The sequence below is a fragment of the Urocampus carinirostris genome, chromosome 19, assembly GCF_059441175.1.
Source record: "Urocampus carinirostris isolate Australia breed hairy pipefish chromosome 19, RoL_Ucar_1.0, whole genome shotgun sequence".
Taxonomy (NCBI): Eukaryota; Metazoa; Chordata; class Actinopteri; order Syngnathiformes; family Syngnathidae; genus Urocampus; species Urocampus carinirostris.
Window position 1 is genome coordinate 8,815,859 of NC_142367.1, and position 17,795 is coordinate 8,833,653.

General features: G+C 42.2%; 1 protein-coding gene across 2 annotated transcripts; it reads left to right on the forward strand.

Moving 5' to 3' along the window:
• The first annotated feature begins 24 nt into the window (after positions 1–24).
• Positions 25–16,056, forward strand: sec31b (SEC31 homolog B, COPII coat complex component). Of its 2 annotated transcripts, XM_088323039.1 has the most exons (27): positions 25–141; positions 819–907; positions 969–1,092; positions 1,151–1,346; positions 1,418–1,513; positions 1,762–1,902; positions 1,982–2,124; positions 2,200–2,299; positions 2,365–2,526; positions 5,598–5,750; positions 5,821–6,051; positions 6,116–6,190; positions 7,505–7,597; positions 7,667–7,778; positions 7,844–8,022; positions 8,975–9,101; positions 9,164–9,309; positions 10,123–10,296; positions 10,369–10,485; positions 12,340–12,484; positions 12,548–12,859; positions 12,962–13,000; positions 13,247–13,302; positions 13,373–13,498; positions 13,568–13,687; positions 15,366–15,437; positions 15,508–16,056. In XM_088323039.1, the coding sequence occupies exons 2-27, from the start codon at positions 829–831 to the stop codon at positions 15,685–15,687; spliced, it is 3,498 nt and encodes a 1,165-aa protein (XP_088179165.1). In that variant the 5' UTR covers positions 25–141; positions 819–828; the 3' UTR covers positions 15,688–16,056. The 2 variants fall into 2 exon arrangements, with proteins under 2 accessions (XP_088179165.1, XP_088179164.1); XM_088323038.1 differs by having other exon boundaries at positions 12,340–12,859.
• Positions 16,057–17,795: the final 1,739 nt, after the last annotated feature.

Below are 17,795 nucleotides of genomic sequence, written 5' to 3' on the forward strand. Positions count from 1 at the left end.
TATAATAAAACACGATGGAAATTGGTCCATTTCGGTCACCGTAGCTCAATGACAATACGGAAGTCCGACTGAGGGCTACCAACCTACTAGCAGGGCTACGGCTAACATCAGCTCAGTGCTTGTGAGCTGCCATAAAGACTTGTAAGTCGGTTGTATCGGGAATTATTCATTTGTTTCTCTACTACTGGGATTTATATACTTAAAGCATATTGTTTTTGAGGGAAACCAAGCAAGTAGGGTGTTGGCTGGTTAAATTAGCTTGTCATTATTAAGGAATTTTGCGTCGCGGTGACTGTTCTCTCTCGTAAAAATAAAACCAAATATTCCCTACACTGTGTTGTCATTAAAACAGTTGAAGTCGTTTTTTTGTATCGCTTCTTTAATTATCGTGCAGCTGCAAGTTGTGTGCGAAGCCAAGGCTAACTGCTAGCTTGGATTTAAATTGACCCTACCCATTGGGTAGCAAAATATTCTCACCTATTCTCTACGATGTTTACCTTGAGATAAAATCGAACCGGCTACCTAGTACATTTAGGGGAAAATATTAGTTTCGACCTATAAAGATGGCTGCGAATCTGTTCATTAACAGTAGCAAAAGTCTACGTTTAAAAATGGGCTTCACATCATTTTATTAAACCTGTTGGTTAAGGATGGAACAGCTGATAATGTTTTCCCACCTGGGCCAAAACTGCTTTCCAAGAAGTGTGGTCACTCTTCAGATTTTAAACGGCAAACACTGAATCATGTTTGTCACTAAAACCCTGTTGTATTAACTGCATAACATAGTTTGTTAAAAGAAATGCTGTATTTCCGTCAAGGTGGAAGAAGATGAGGCTGAAGGAGATCCAGCGGACTGCTCAGCAGGCATGGAGTCCTGCGGGACATCACCCCATCTGCTTAGCGTTAGGTACGTTGCAAAGAATGAGCCAATGCAATTCTTTATTAAGGATGCTATGATTTCTCCACAGGGACGTCTGCACAGCAGCTGGACGCCTCATTCAACACCACGGCAACCCTGGAGATATTTGAACTGGATTTTGCGGACCCTTCCCTAGATATGAAGCTGACTGGGTCGCTGTGCACCACCAACAGGTAAACTGTGACTTGTTTGTGGGGAAAAGTGCCTCATAAGTCATTTTTGACTCCTCAGGTTGCATAGCCTAGTATGGGTTGATTTCGGGATGGGAGAGGACGGCACTGGAGGAAGGTTGGTAGCGGGAACCGAGAATGGAACCATAACAGTTTATAACCCGGAGGCCATCATAAACGCCGCTGCTGAGGCTGTAGTGGGACAATGTGACAAGCACACTGGACCCGTGCGAGCGCTTGATTTTAACCCTTTCAAGGTGTGTTTTAACACTAAATGCAGTATCATTTTATAAGACATTACTGGATGTTTCTTTTTTTTACCCTTCAGAGTAATCTCCTTGCATCGGGGGCCAACGATTCTGAAATTTACATTTGGGATCTCAACAACTTCAGCAGTCCCATGACACCGGGCGCAAAAGCACAGGTGACCATTTTAAATGGAATGTCCTCATTTTGACTCTATTTTTACACTCACATTCTACTCATTGGCTTAGTGGAGCCCAACTCTAGAACTGACAAAAAGGGAAAAAAATCGAATAAGAATGTCGAAGTTGAGTCCGCATAGTTTTAGACTTTCTTTTGCTTTTTATCACTCGTTTCCAATTACACTTCTAGTGGTGAAATCATACACAATAGCCCCCTAAACATATTTTCAATTTGTTCTCCGGGCAGCCCGCCGAAGACATCACGGTGGTGTCATGGAACCGGCAAGTGCAGCACATCCTGGCCTCGGCCAACCCTAGCGGTAAAGCGGTGGTGTGGGACTTGAGGAAAAATGAACCCATCATCAAGATCAGCGACCACAGCAACCGGGTCAGTGGCTGAGCCCCGACCTCAGCTTTGAATCTATGCTGCTTTTGAATGATTTTTTTTTCTCCTTTTTTGCATCCAGATGCACTGCTCTGGGATGGAGTGGCACCCCGATGTGGCCACCCAGCTGGTGCTGGCCTCCGAGGATGACCGCCTCCCCGTCATCCAGATGTGGGACCTCCGTTTCGCGACGTCTCCTCTCAAAGTGCTTGAGAATCACACACGGTGAGGCTCAAATTGATTTTTCACAAGTCTTTTTGTCCATAAATAAACGCACCATTCCAATTTCCTTCTCTAAAGGGGGATTTTGTCCGTGTCCTGGAGCCCAGCTGACTCTGAGCTCTTATTGAGCAGCGGCAAGGATAACCGCATCCTCTGCTGGAATCCAAACACTGCCGAGGTATGCCACCTTGTTCCTTGTAAATCAAGACAATCAAATTAAACGTTTTTTTTTTTTGTGGTCAGGTCATCTATGAGCTTCCGACCACCAACCAGTGGTGCTTCGATGTGCAGTGGTGCCCCAGGAACCCCGCCCTGCTCTCAGCGGCCTCATTGGATGGCAGAATCAGCGTTTACTCTGTCATGGGTGGGAGCTTGAAGGCTCAGCAGCAGAGTGCTGCCGATAAGGTAGGTGGAAGGCTCAGCATTTTACAGAGTTCTTTTGGGTGCTTGTAATCCTTGAAAATGCTTGAATTTTGATGTTGTGTTTTTAAGGATTGAAAAATGGTTGCATTTTGGTTGAATGGCTGAAATTGTTGCTTAGAAATGACGGCAACAATGCTCACCGTTGGCTTTGCTTTCTCATTAAATTCCTTCTTTCATGATTAGCGGCCGCTGGCATTAGTTTTAATGGTATCGTCCTATGAAACATCATCGCTCTTTACGTGTCACGCCCGATAGGGCGGGTGTATGCTACACCTAATTGTGGCATTATAAAATGCATATTAGTGCAAGGATATAGACATATATTATGGGATTTGCAAAAAATTAAGGTAGTGTTTCCCAGTGGTAAATTGTATTGTGAAGAACTTCCTGCAACTCGAAATGTAAGCTACATATTACAATCATTTTCCCAACACCTACAGTCTGTCACAAAAGTGAGTATACCACTCACATTTCTGCAAAGATTTTATTATGTTTAATGGGACATCACTGAAGAAACATCACTTTGACACAATTAAAGTAAACATGACTACAAAGGCCATAGCTTTCTTCAAAGATATCCTCGGGTCTGATGAGACAAAATATTTTTGGGGGGAAGGGGCTCAGATGATGTGAAGTATGTGGGCAGATACTAGGTAAGAAGTACAAACATGTTTGTGTTGCACCTAAAGTCAAGCATGGTGTTGGAATTGTCAGGGTTTGGGGCCGCATGAGTGCAACTGGAATTGGGGAGTATCGTTTCTTTAAGGGAAACTCTCACTCAAGAATGTCGCCGGGCAATGTTCCAGCCTGACAATTACCCCAAATGCACTTTTGAGATGACCAAGGCTTTTCTAAAGAGGTTAGGGGTAAAGGGAAATGGACTGGCCTACCATTTTCAAGTTCTAAATCCAATATAACATCTTTGGGGCATCTTCAGCAGAAGATGGAGAAGCACAAGGTCTTGAATGTCCCCCATGTTGACATGGAGGAGTGGAAGAGTATTCCAGTGGCAATTTGTGAAGCTCTGGTAAAATCAATGGATTAAAGTGGTTACGCAAAATCATGGTGACCACTCAAAATATTAAACTGTAGGAACTTTTACTTAAGGGTCTAACTATTTTTGTCACTAGGGGATCTAGCTACTAATAGCTATATTTTGAGTTTTTGAGGGGAAAAATAAATTTACACTGCTAAATAAGCTTTACACAGACTACCTATTATTGTGTCAAAGTGGTGTTTCTTCAGTGTTGTTCAATTAAACATTATGATGAAATCTCTACAGAATTGTGAGGGGTGTACTCATTTTTGTAACATACTGTATATAGGGGAAAAATTGTACCAAATATATTTACACGTATTGTTTAGATTAGAGGTAAGATCGTGGGCCCAAACCCAGCATGAAATTCAGGTCGGCTCTGTCCTAAAATGTCAATCCTTATTTTGGGTTCGGGCCGGACTTCTCTCATACTGACTTTTTTTAATTATCCACTCGTCATTTGTTCTGTGTTTCCTATTTTTACGGTGGATTCGCACAGCAACATGCTTGCTCGTCCGCGCGTACTAGTCTGCTCCCTGCGTTTCTGTGTCAGACAGTTGATGCCGTGTGCTCGTTGTCCAAAATCACACTATCTTTATCACAAAAAAATTGGGTTTGAGTCAAGTCATCTTTATTTGTATAGCCCTAAATCACGAAGAGTCTCAAAAGGCTTCACAGATTATTACACTATATTACACAGACTATTTTTCAGCCGACGAGAAGAGTAGGTTATTCATATGCAATGGAGTAGAAGTGAGTTTTAAGTTTAGATTTAAACATTTCCACTGAGGTTGCAGATCGGATCTCAGGGGGAAGAGCATTCCACAGCACCGGTGCCCGGATGGAGAACGCTCTCGAACCAGCAGAACACTTCTTTGCTCTTGGGATCACCAGAAGACCGGATAGATAGATACTTTATTCATCCCCGAAGGGAAATTCACATTTCCAGCAGCATCCCTGAGCTGAGAACAATACAATAATAAAGCAAAAAGAATACAATATACAAATACCCAGTGTGACGTGCAAATGCCCACTGTAGCGTGTTATATAGAATATCTAAATAGTGCTACACGGAATACATATTGCAATAAAATTCGGTAATATGCAATGTAGGTGGTGTGGTTTAATGTGGGCTTTTACTCTGCCGGGTAGAGTTAAAGAGCCTCATGGCATTAGGAAGAAAAGATCTCTTCAGTCTGTCCGTAGTACAAGACAGTGACAGCAGTCTGTCGCTGAAACTGTTCTTCTGTCTGGAGATAATGCTGTGTAGTGGATGCGATGGATTGTCCATGATTGACCGCAGCTTTTCCAGTGCCCGTCTCTCAGCTACTGTTGTTAGGCTGTCCAGCTCTTTGCCCACAACAGAGCTCGCTTTCCTAGCCAGTTTATTGAGACGAGAGGCATCCTTCTTCTTGACGCTGCCTCCCCAACACGCTGTCGCATAGAAGAGGGCGCTTGCCACAACTGTCTCATAGAATATTTTCAGGAGCTTTTTGCAGATTCTGAAGGAGGCCAGCCTTCTGAGGAAGTAAAGTCGGCTTTGCCCTTTCCTACATAGAGCTTCTGTGTTGGCAGTCCAGTCCAGTTTGTTGTCCAGCTGCACACCCAGGTATTTGTAGGTCTGGACAAATTCTACACATTCTCCTTTGATGGTTGGGCTCGGTCTTTCAAATCAAGTTAATCAGTCAGGCTCGGGTCAGGTCAGGCTGGATTTTTTAGGCCCAATTTTACCTCAAGTTCAGATCCACAAATGCATTCATGATTCACTCAAGACCTAAACGTTATATGTCTTGATGAATGCGCACGCAAGATTAAAAATAGCATATGTACATCACAGATTTGTGGATCTTCAAATTACATGATTCACACTGGATTTCTTCTTTTAATGGTGCTGTAGAAATTAAATATTTGGCTTTGAAAGTCCTTCAAAAGCACTTGTATTTGGCTATGGAAAAGGTGTATAAACCCTGTTTTTAGAAACCTCACCTGGAAACTTGGCCTCATTTTTCTTTTTTAGATATCGTCTTCATTTGATACAATGGATCCCTTCGGGACAGGGCAAGTGCTTCCCCCACTGCAGGTTCCTCAGCCCACAATGCTCGATACCATCGTACCCCCTCTGAAGAAGCCCCCCAAGTGGGTGCGAAGACCCGTGGGGGCCACCTTTGCTGTAAGAGCAAAAGCTTGTAAGGTAAAAATATGTCTTTCCTTGGTCAACAGTTTCCTTTTTTCTTCCTCAGTTTGGCGGCAAGTTGATCACGTTTGAGAATCCCACGACGGCACCAGTGCAGAGCCCTCAGCCCCTCCTTAGGCAGGTGGCGATTAGCCAGGTCACCACAGAAACGGAATTCCTGCAGCGCTCCAGAGAGCTGCAGGGGGCGCTGCAGTCTGGTTCTTTCAACAACTATTGCCAGACCAAGATCCAGAGTGCAAAGTCGGAGGCTGAGCAAGATATATGGAAATTCCTTCTGGTGAGGCGTGAGCACCATTTAAACAAAAATGAAAAAGAAAAAAATAGTCTCCTCTTTTCAACAGGTGAATTTTGAAGATGAGGCGCGTATTAAATTCCTGCGACTTTTGGGCTTCAGTAAAGATGAACTGGAGATAAAGGTACCAGCTTTTAGTTTTCCCCAGTGGCGATTCTAGGGTCTAGTTAGGCACCAAGCAGAAATTTATTCGGGGGCTCTGCCACCACCGCCCAACCCCCACACACAACAGAATTTCACATGGACAAACTCTGGGCCTTTGTAATTTTAATAAATAGCCAACAAATTCGGTGATCATCACAGGATGATGGTCTCGACTGTGTAGTGAAGGTAGATGCTGGATAACTGTCATCAGCTGGAAAAGAAGGAACATCATTGCTTCCGGTTTCTTTAGGCACTAATGAAGGAAACTTCAGCAATAATCCTAAAAGAAATGTATATAGAAGGGTAATAAGCGATGAATGGTGAATAGGCTATTTTAGTTTAATCTATTACACGGATTTAATATTTCCACATTTTGTAAAAATTCTTGAAAAAGACTGTTGTTAATGTTTATTGTTGACTAAACCACTTATTAAGTTTACACAAATGATTTGATGCTACGAAATCTGCACAGGTTGACGGTTTATGAACAGATGCACAGCTTGAAATGCAGTTGCATCTGCAAAATAATAAATACAGACCAGTGGCCTCACTGTCACAGATTTGCTGATGACAGCTTTCACCTTTCGAAACAACTAATAACGTGCGACGTTTAAACACAATACTTACATTTTCTGGTTTGACTATATTATTGGTTCTAAATGGCAATCATAAAGCCACAACATTTTGAGGAATCTTGTATTGCCCTTGTTTTGTTTTTTAAATCAAAAGTACTATTGTATTGTAGCTTACTTAATAATATAGAAATAGCTTTTGACGTTAAAAAAACAACATGAATAAAGTACGGTCATGCTATTGCTAGCGTGAGTAAAACTACTAGCACCATTTGCACTACATCATTCATTATAAACGGGAGGGAAAAAACTAATGATCTCTATTCATTATTATATTGCTACCACCTTTTTGCTTTCTTCTCTCCTACTCTTCGTTTTTTTCATTCTTTTTTTCATTCCTGGAAGGATGGTTTATCTTTGTAATCAAGGTCTCAAAATGCAAATTCCAATTCTTCACTCAACAACTCTTTCAACTGCAATGCAAATATTGACTCTGTCGCCGTCTAGTGGAGGCCCAAAGCAAACTGCCTGGTTTGCCTGGTAAAACAAAAATCGCCTCTGGTTGTTCCACATTTTGTCACGCCTTTGCCAAAGTAACAAAGTAAATACACTTTCAAAATATTACATTTTAAATGTGTAAATACTATCATTTGCTTATGAAATTGAACTAATTTGAATAGCGCACAAGTTTTTTATAAAGCAGCAGTGTTAATATTCTACAGATATCAAAATACTTGGGAAAGAATTTCCAGGCCAATGGTCATGCCTTGGATGCAGAGGACCTGGCCAAAAAGATGCTGCAGCTTTCCACTGAGGTCTGTAATTCCACCACAATTTCTATCAACTCAAACTTGTGAAATAATAAAGCAAAATTTTCTCAACAGCGTTCCGAAAAAGCAGACTGCGAAAGCAGGACCTCCGGCTCGGTTTCCCCCGCAGACTTTTTCAACCAAGATCCGAAAGAAAACAGGAATTTTCCCATCCCCGTCTCGTGTGGTGAGCGCAAGTCAATCAAGGGCACTCTGATACAAGTCTGACGACCAGCGCTCTTTTCTTGCTAGATACGGATGGTTTGATCAGCCAGGCTTTGCTGGTGGGCAACTTCGAAGGGGCCGTGGATTTGTGTCTGAGCGACGGCCGCTATGCCGAGGCCATCCTGCTCGCCATCAGTGGCGGTCAGGAGCTTCTCAAAAAGACTCAGCAGAAGTACCTTAGCAAGCAGAAAAGCAGCGTCTCCATGGTGAGGCTTTAAAGAAGGTGAATACAGTGAGCCCTCTACATACGAGATGAATTCGTACCCGGATCGGGTTTTTATCTAGACTTTCTTGTATCTCGAAGACCTTTTCCTCATGAGAAATAACTGAAAACTAGTTAATCTGTTCCAGGCCTCTCAAAATCATCCAAGTTGACCTTAAATAACCAAAAGAAAGCATCTTTCCGATCACTCAAACACATTCAAATAGGAATTTAACATAAATATACAGCAATAGAATAAATAAAATGATTATAAACTCTTTTTATTCATTTTATTTCTTTAATATGAGCAATTACCATGGAGGATATCAGCAGTTGTTAACAGAGCTGTATGCATGGTGTTGGAGTAGTGAGGGAGCACGAGAGATTCCTGATGATAAGCACTTATTGTACACTTATAGTTATTGAAGTCTCCATCTCGTCATGAAAGTCGGTTCCCATTTTGGCAAGAATAGTCACTCCTTCGGTTGGTTCAATAGCTTTTTTGGCATCTTTCTGTTTCAATAATGTACAGATCGTAGATGATGATCGATCGTACAGCTTCACTCGATCACTTACACGAACACCAAGATTGTCTGTTCACTGGTTTTGTTCAATTGACACCATCCTTTTTTTTTTTCAGAAAACGTTTTTCCATTTCCCGAACTTATGGCTAGGGTCACAGAAAAGCCCAAAAAATTAGATGCAACGTGATATAAAAAACAAAAAAAGACCGGCGGGAAATGTCTGCACTGGGACGTGGCTGATGCTGGCGCTGAGCAGTCTCTAGCGGTAGCATCTGGGAAATTCTTGTAACTTGGATTTTGTCTCGTATGTCTGGCAAAGGTTTTTGCTCAAAAGACATCTTGTGACTCAAATTTCTTGTAACTAGCTCGTACGTAGAGGGGCAACTGTACTTTGAAATTGGGGCAAATGTTAACTTTGACGTTGCTTTGTAGCTGATCTCATCAGTGGTGACACAAAACTGGAGCGACATTGTGCAAAGCTGCGAGCTGGATAACTGGAAGGAAGCGCTCGCCGCCCTGCTGACGTACGCTCATCCCGAAGATTTTGCCCAGCTTTGCGGTAAGAGGATGAGCACAAACTGACAAAGACTTGGTCTCATTTTGGTCACGGGGGGGGAGCAGATACGCTGGGTGGCCGCCTGGAGCGAGGCGGGACAGAGAAGCACTGCCTGCAGGCCTGTTTGTGTTACATCTGCTCTGGAAACATCGAGAGGCTTGTGGAGTGCTGGGCCAGGCACAGGGACTGCTCTTCTCCTCTTGGCTTGGAGGTAAAAAAAACAAAGATCACTATCGAGGTTTTAAAAGTTTGAGTGTTCATTTATTTTTTCTTTGTCAGTTCAAAGTTTTCCAAGTAGAAGTTATAATTCCATGGCACTCCCCTAATTTTTGTTTGAGAAATACAGATACACAATACACTTTTTGGGTTATTGTTGTTTTTTTCACCAATAAATGATAAAATCCTGCTCCTGCAGACTGATGCTGATAAACTGTTTTTGCTTTTGACTGATTGCAATATTTATGAAATATAGAAATGCATGCAAAAGCCAATTTTATGTGTGCCGATTTCAAACTATTTTTCAACATATCAGTACTAATGTATCGGTGCCTGTTTTGTGATTTGTAACTTGAGAATACAAATGAAAAACAATCTTATTTAAAGATGGAGGTACAAGCTTTTGACACTACAACACTCTTTGACTATATAAATGATACAAATTTGTGACCGTTTTTTGACTCATTAGCCCTAATCAAACATAGCTATTTTATTTGTGCCTTTCTATTTGGGCACAGTGTACACAAAAATCATCAATCACTATTTAACACAAGAAAACAACTAAATATTTGCACAAAACAGCTGCACAATATAATGATTTAGTAATTGAACATGTGCTCAAAAGGAGTTGTCTGAAGCAGAAGCTGGGAACTGCCGTCCCCCTTGATTTAGTCCTTTTAGATTCAAAGGTGGACATTTTCTAGATTATTTTTCTATTGGTAAAAAAAAGTTCATCATTAAACTGTCAGCCTTTTTAATGGTTCCTTTATTTACTCGTCGGCTTATAATGATTGTCTTCTTTGACCAGGACCTAGTGGAAAAGGTCATGATGCTGCGCAAATCCATCCAACGTTTGCGCAACGGCGAGGTGGCGGTGCAGAGCCCTGTCCTGGCTGAGAAGCTGACGTGCTATGCTGGGATCCTGGCGTCCGAAGGCAGCCTGGTCGCCGCAATGGCGTACCTTCCCGACGATTCCGATCAAGTAAGCCGTCGTCCTCCTTTTCCACTCAACAAAATGTTTTTTTTGTTATCTTGTGTGTGTCATCTCCCCCAGCCCGGGATCACGATGCTAAGAAATCGTCTGTTCCACGCTCAAGGACAAGCGGCCAGCCCACCGCAGCCACCAAGCGCGTCCAAACCTGTTGCTGCTTCTCAGAAAGCGAAAATCATGGTAGAATTAAATTATTCCCTTTGCTTACAAGAAAGAATATAGTTGTTTTACTATTGGACACATTCAAAGGGGATTGCATACGATGACAGGATTGTTCGTCACTTTGATTTTTATAGCCCAAAATAGTTTTGACTAAAATGAATTGTTTAGGCATACTCACGCTTATTCAGCATGCAATCTACGTAATTACGACCAAGTCAAAATGATCTACTTACCTAAAAAAGAAGATTCAACAGCTGTCTAGCCATAGAAAAATGTCCCAGTTAGTGGAATTGAATGCTCACTATATTTTCTGCACGTCTAAATACTTCAAATACTGTATTCTGCCATTAAAATATTTTCTAGACTATAAAACGTCTCTAATTGTGAGTCGCACCAGCCAAAAAAATGCATAATTAGGAAAGAAAACACATATACGTGTATAAGTCGCACCCCGGCCAAACTATGAAAAAAAACTGACTTATAGTCCAGAAAATGAGTTACCTATAGTTCATGTTTATGATGTATGTTAATGCCCTTGGAAATTCCATTTTTCCTCGCCCTTGTGTAGGTTTTAGCAGGGTATCATGTTATTGTAGTCTGTACAGCTCTTTGAGCCTTCTTAAGGTCTATACAATCAAACATGACTTACAATAGTCAAATCGTGAGAAGTGTCAACTCCATGACTTAATTTAAGTCAGTCTTTTTTTCGTTGCCAGTGTTTGCGCCCAAGGCTACTCTTGCGAGAAATAAGTTGCATTGTTCTGCTGTAGTGCAGATCAATGTATCTGAAAATATAAAATACCCTTTACTCATCTTGGCAAATACAGTACTTACATTTTTAGTTAAAAATCAAAATTCCAACATTTACTCAAATAGTAACATAGTAACATTATTTTTTATTAATTTGTAAGGCACTTTGATAAATTCCAGTCATACATTTTACGATACAGAAATGTAAATATCATATTTTATGTAAAAAATCAAAACCATTTAAACATTTTGAGTTCTCCAATTTAATACTGCAGTATGAGCAATGTTGACGTTCATGCTCATATGCTGCATTTGACCACCAGATGGCAGCTTATATCAATGCACAGAGTACCATTTCCCATGATCCACCAGTACTACCGCTGCGATCCAACAGTAGATCACTTTCTATTCAATTAGCACACCCAGTTTACATCATTGTCACTGTTAAAGGAGTTCTGTCTGATACGAAACTTCTTAGGTGCCTTTACGCCGGTTTGAGCACTTGTTGATACCTGAAGTAACTTGATCCTGTTTTTCTATTTTATAAACAAACAGCCAAAGGCACAACCACAATAAACCAGCTTCCGTGTTAGCTTAGCGCTGAACCCTTTGCCCTTCTCCGTCGTATACCTGTCAGACAACAAAAGCGTTCCTACCTTTACACACCTCACTTAACCTGCGCTACCCCATGGATACAGCAGAAGTAACTATTCACGAAAAAAATATTTTTGGGCTCCTGCAGTCACTATTGGCCAATCATCTTGCAGTTCTTTGAATCCCAAACACTTTGAGCTTGATCTGTAACCTAGGATTGTTTTATAAAGAGGGTGCTAGAACAGGTTGGATTTTTATATTTTTAGGGTTTTGTACGGTCCTCTTGTGTTTTCCTCTCAAGTTTGAAATTAATGTCTTCTTTACTTATTTGAGAACTGTTAAACTATAATTTTAACAATGGTCCTTTGAGAAAGAATTTTTACATCTTCACGGTTTTGTATGGTCCTCTCCTGTCCTTGTGACAAGTTCAAAATGAATTGATGTACTAAAGTCTAAACCTAGTAGCATGCATTTTCTCAAGTCGACACTACCATTGCAGTATCCAACTAGCATTTTTCCCAAATCAAGGATCAGTACCAACCCACTCCTCGTCAGCAGCCGCCCATGGGGGCACCAGCACCATTCCAGCCTCAAGTGGTTCCAAGCAGCTCTGGCCCAGGCCTTCCGCCACCTTCCACGAGGACCCCGTACCCGCAGCCGCCGTCTCCAGCAGGTACCTATACAGATTTTTCACTTTTACCTTTATCGATTCAATCTTGTTTATTTTCTTTTGAAGGTTTTCTCCCACATCAGCCCTTCCAAGCGCCACCCATGGGAGGCCCATCCCCCTTCTCCCCTCCGGGCCCCACCATGCCAGCCGCTAGCTTATCAGGACCTCCGCTGCCGCACTCGGCCCCCGGGGGCCTCCCGCCCATGCCCGGCGTCCCTCCCACCGGCTTTATGCATGTCAGCTCTCAACCAGGAGCCCCCGTTCCTATGTTCCCTGTCGCCCCCTACGTCCCTCTCGGATCAGGTTACCCGCAGGGGGGCCCCGGAGCTCCTGCTGCAAAGCCCTTTGCGACGTCATCCGTCGCTCCTCCGCCGGCAGGTGGGTGCGATGTCTTTTACTTCCGTGTTTTTCTCCTCTCACTTCATGGACACTGGAGATGTTTTACGTGACACTCGGCTGTCCTCCTCATGTGACTTACAGGATTCTTTCCTTGGCTGAATACACAGTCTGACCTTCAAGGTGATTGTGTCAATTAGGCATTCCAGTTCAAGCACAACCAGAAAAATCGAACTTTCATTTCACATTCAATTGGAAGCTCTATTTTTTTGGACATCTGTGTGACGCTTTCTGCTTTTGCTGCTGGAAAATGATTGATTAGTGTCAATTTAGACAGTTCGAGGCATCTGCTGGGTTGCTTAAACGCTCTTGCTGCCTTATTTCTTTATTTACTATTCAGATTTTTGACAATTTCCATGATCTGTTTAGCATCCCAAGAAGGTTGGAATGATCCACCAGCAGTGCGTAGTGGATCCAGGAAGAAGGTATACCTGCTTCAAGAATAAAAACTGATAATGAATTTTAAAAAAAACATTTCTTCCTTATGTCCAACAGCTTCCTGAAAACTATACTCCCCCGGCCCCTATCACTGCCCCCGTGATGGGTTTCCCCGTCGAAGCCCCTCAGCCACAAAACAACGCCCAGGTTCCCCCAGGGGCCCCCCAGGAGCCCAGCATGCAGGTCAGTGACAAACAACGTCTTGGAGCACATCACAAGTAAACCTTGTAAATCCCCTCCTCCTCCTCTCAGCTCCTGCAGCAACTCCCAGTAGAGCGGGTAGAGCAGAAGGAAATCCCTGCTGAGCACTTGGTGCTGAAGTCCACCTTCGACAGTTTGGTGCAGCGATGCCAGCTCAGTGCCGGAGACCCGGTAAATGCAGCGGGCTCCCTGATATTTTTTGTAAATGGGGAGATAGCTAGGTATTCTGCAAATTGTCCAGCCCAAATACAAATGTGAAAATCATCTTCATTTGCAAGTTAAGGTTCTCCTACATGGAAAGGTTACTATCACTTCCATTTGTGTAAATGAAGTCATTTTTAGAGTGTTAAAGTGACAGCGTGTGATAATTGACCCTTAGAAGTTGCTATATCATGGAACAGAGCTGAAGTGTGCGCAGACAAATACAGAAGCTTGAAGGACACCTCTTGGCAAAATTCCTAAGCATACTTGCAGATTTTCTCAAGTGAGCAAGGATAAAATCTAGCGAGATACATGAAAGCTGCTGTAAATCCCCATTAGCAACAACCAAAAATTGAGCCAGCCTGATACATCCCGAGCGGCTGAATGGACTCAATAGCTGGAGTTGGTCAGAACAGATGTTAGATGCTAACTTCAGCTGGTGGTAGAACCTACTCAAAAGGCCAGTTAAAGATTCCCAGAGAAAACTTTACTTACACAGAGAAGCTCGCTATAACAATAGCGGCAAGCAGTCTAAAGCCTGCAGCCAAGTTGCTAACATGAGTTGCTAAAGGAGGAAAGGGTGGAAAAAAATGTCATGTGTTGTGGAACTAAAGATGATAAACGGCTATTTATGGCCTGCAGCCAAGTGGCTAACTTGAGTGGCTAGAGAAGAAAATGTGGTGAAAAGTTGCTTACATGATGGGAGTAGGTGATCATCACATTCAGGGTTCAGCTGTGGAAGGCGACACTGAAGAATAAAGCAGGAGCAGCTAGAAGTGACTCATAGCCAGCAGCTAGAGGAGATATCTTAAGCCTGAACACGACCCGAGCCCGAAAAATTCCGATCAAGTCTAAAATGTCAATCATTACTCCGGGTTTGTGTCGGGCCGGGCTTCTCTCTTGCAGCTTTCCTTTTTTATTATCCAAGCTTGGCTTGCATCTGTTATTTTTCTTATTTTCCTTTTTTTCTTGGAGGGTCCGTGAGGTAGATTCCGCCCCTTTTATGTGCTATGCATCCTGCGTCCGCACGCTTGGTTCAGCGCGTCCGTGGGATTGGCGCGTTCCTGTTTGCAGGCCATCGCTCACGTGGATCGTCCACAAAGAAAAATAAACCAAGAACAATTACGGGTGGATCTTTTTTTTTTTACCCATCAAAAGAAAAGGCCTGCTCCTCCTCCTCGTTACAATTAAATTAGAAAAAAATCCTCACAAATACATTATGAAAATTAGTGTTTGCTTCAGACTCGGTCCCTCAAATCAAGTCAATTTGTCGGGCTTGGGCCTGTTCGGGCTTCAATACCTGGGGGTTGTGCTGGTTTGTTTTGGGCCCAATCTTACCTCTATCTGCTATCTTGAGTGTCTGAAGAAGGAAACAATAAAAAAAAAAGAGTTGAAGATGACAATCTCATGAGGGCTCAGCAGGTATGTGGCCATTAGGTGCTATAACTTGGCAAATTGGTCATTCGGGTTCCTGTAGTGGCCAAAAATATCCGCATCTTCAAGTTGCGTAATACCATTTTGAACCTCTAATCGTTTTTATGTGATATTACAATTGGTTTTTGGTTCTTAGCTAGGGTTGGCTATATAATACACACTGGGGCTTTCAAGTGAAGTTCTGATTGTTTTTCTTCAATTGCATTCTTCACAGCAAACCAAAAGGAAGTTGGAGGATGCTGCTAAGCGTTTGGGAAGCCTCTATGACAAGCTGAGGGAGCAGACGGTAAGGACACGTCCGAATCTTTTTTTTTTTTTTTCCCTGATAAGAAAGTTGAAGACGTGATTGTGGTCAGCTCTCGGCCAACATCCTGAACGGGCTGCACGAGATGGGTCGCTGCGTAGCGAGTCAGCAATATCAGCGAGGGCTTGAGGTGCACACCATGGTGGTCAGCAACAGCAACTTCAGCGAGATCTCCGCCTTCATGCCCGTCCTCAAAGTCATCATGACCATCGCCATCAAGCTGGGCGTCTGACCCGAAACCCGGGACGGCCTCGGCTTCAAGTGAATGTACTCTCCGCGTTTTAGTGCCGATGACACAAAATGTACAAAGCCAACGACGACGGGAATCCTTTCGTGAATCGTGCCGTCGTCTTCCCACTCCGTTCAGTGTGTTATTTAGCAACGTATGAAAGGTAAACACGACTGCTTTTTGTCTCTTTCTACCTGGTGGTCTTTTCCTTTGAGGCATCCATATGGCAGAAGGTCCATTTGTGTATTGGTGCGTCATTGTTTAAAGCAGAAGGCAAGAAAGGGCCTCCTTTGTATGCCTTTCTTAAGCTTGCTTAGCCATGTGGCTTATGTAAATGCTCTTCCCTTTTCAAATAAAATGTTCCTCCTTCAATCTCAAAGCTTTTTCCATTGCGTGCCAATTGGTGGTGGGAAAATTATACTTAAGTGTTTAAATATTGACTTCAGGAGAGATTAAAAATACGAATAAATTATTAAAAGTAAAAGAAGAAAAAAAACAAAATGAAAACGCAATGTTTTGAGCACAAGAAAGGGTCAAGGAATGTAGATAATTTTAATAGTATTTCTGTTCAAAAGCCTTTTTATTTAAAAACTTTTTAAAGTTCTCTTTATATAAACTTTTTTTAATGGCATGCGTGTTTCAGGTGCCTTGACAGTACCAATATTGTTTTCAAACAGCTAATCCAGTTTTTTCAACAAAAATACTTAAGAAAAAGTTACTGAAGTTAAAGCGACTTTCAAATTTTTACTTTAATTCAATTAACAATAAGTATTTGGCAAGCAATATTTTTATTTTCCCTGGATCTAATCTAGTCACGTTGTAATTCAATGAATATACTATAAGTACTCACTTCTTAAACTCTGAAGTAATTCAAAAGTTAAAGCGGCTTTTAAGGGATTAGTAAAGACCCAATTTTTTTCCCAATTGGGCACAAAAGTAGTAGTGTTCCTCCTCGCAAACATGCATTCCACTCACCAAGCATCTCAAGAAGTTCATTCTCCAACAAGACAGTTCGACCTTATATCCTCGAGCTGTGACCTCACGGATGACAACAAGGACTCAAATCATGGCGCGTACGGTTAAAAAACCAGACGGCGATTGTAGTAATCAGCGAATGAATGCAAAGCGCTCATTTTCGCTTGGAGTTATTGAAACTTTTCTTACCTGTGTCGCTGGGGGAATTCTGACTTTTTGTTCAAGTTGCGTGCTTTGATCATTGAAAGCTGCTTGGGGTAAGTTTACCTGCTGTTGTGTCTAGTGTGCATTCCTTTTTTGCCTTTGCCTCTTTTAGGTATGTGATTTTGACTTTTCCATTCGTGTTTTGCCAGAATTAATGTAATATTGTCCAGATAGCTCCCTGTTAGCGTGCGGGCTCTGGAAGGCTTCTAGCTTTGTCTGGTCCAGATTAGCCTCGTTAGCAGTCTGCAGGCTGGCTAGCCTGCCGTGCTCATGGCTTTTTTTCTCCCGGCTGGGTCTGTGTTTGTTGCCGTGGTAGTTTTTTGTTTTTTTGTTGGCTCTTTGTTTCCTGGCTGCTTACTGCATGATTTCATTCAGCCGGTCTCCCGTTTATTTCCGCTGATCCCTTTTTAGCAGCTAGCTAGCTTGCCGTTCCCTGGCTTGTTTAGCCCCTGTTGGCTCTCTGAGTGTTATTTTTACCTGTTTTCCCCATTTTGGCTGCTCGCCATTAATGTACTATTTCTGTAACCATGTTCTACTCAACGCCTAGCCATTCTCCACCAAAACTTTGCTTAAAACACTCAACACCTTTTCGACTAACATGTAAACCAATTTGGTGACTGACTGGCTTGATGTGCTTCACATGATGTCACCTCAAGAAGTCTAAGATGTAACAGATTGTCTTCAAAATGCATTCTCGGAAAATAATTGGAGAGTGAGCGAGAGAGAGAGCAATACTGTTTACCCCGATCGAATCCAATCACTTTTTATTTTAAAGAACATACTAAAAATATTAAGGTAAACCTTTAAAGCTGCTTTAACTCAAAAGTAACTCAAATATTAAAGCTGATTTATTTATTTTTTTAGTTTTACTGATTTAACACTACACTACAATACTGTATTTGGCAAGCAATACTGTTTACCAAGACCTAATC

Excerpts from the sequence above, each read along its gene's own strand:
- sec31b (XM_088323038.1), top strand. The coding sequence starts at position 829 with ATGAGGCTGAAGGAGATCCAGCGGACTGCTCAGCAGGCATGGAGTCCT. Across the intron at positions 5,751-5,820 it reads CCGTGGGGGCCACCTTTGCT|TTTGGCGGCAAGTTGATCAC; the intron begins GTAAGAGCAAAA and ends TTTCTTCCTCAG. Across the intron at positions 12,860-12,961 it reads CGTCGCTCCTCCGCCGGCAG|GATTCTTTCCTTGGCTGAAT; the intron begins GTGGGTGCGATG and ends TGTGACTTACAG.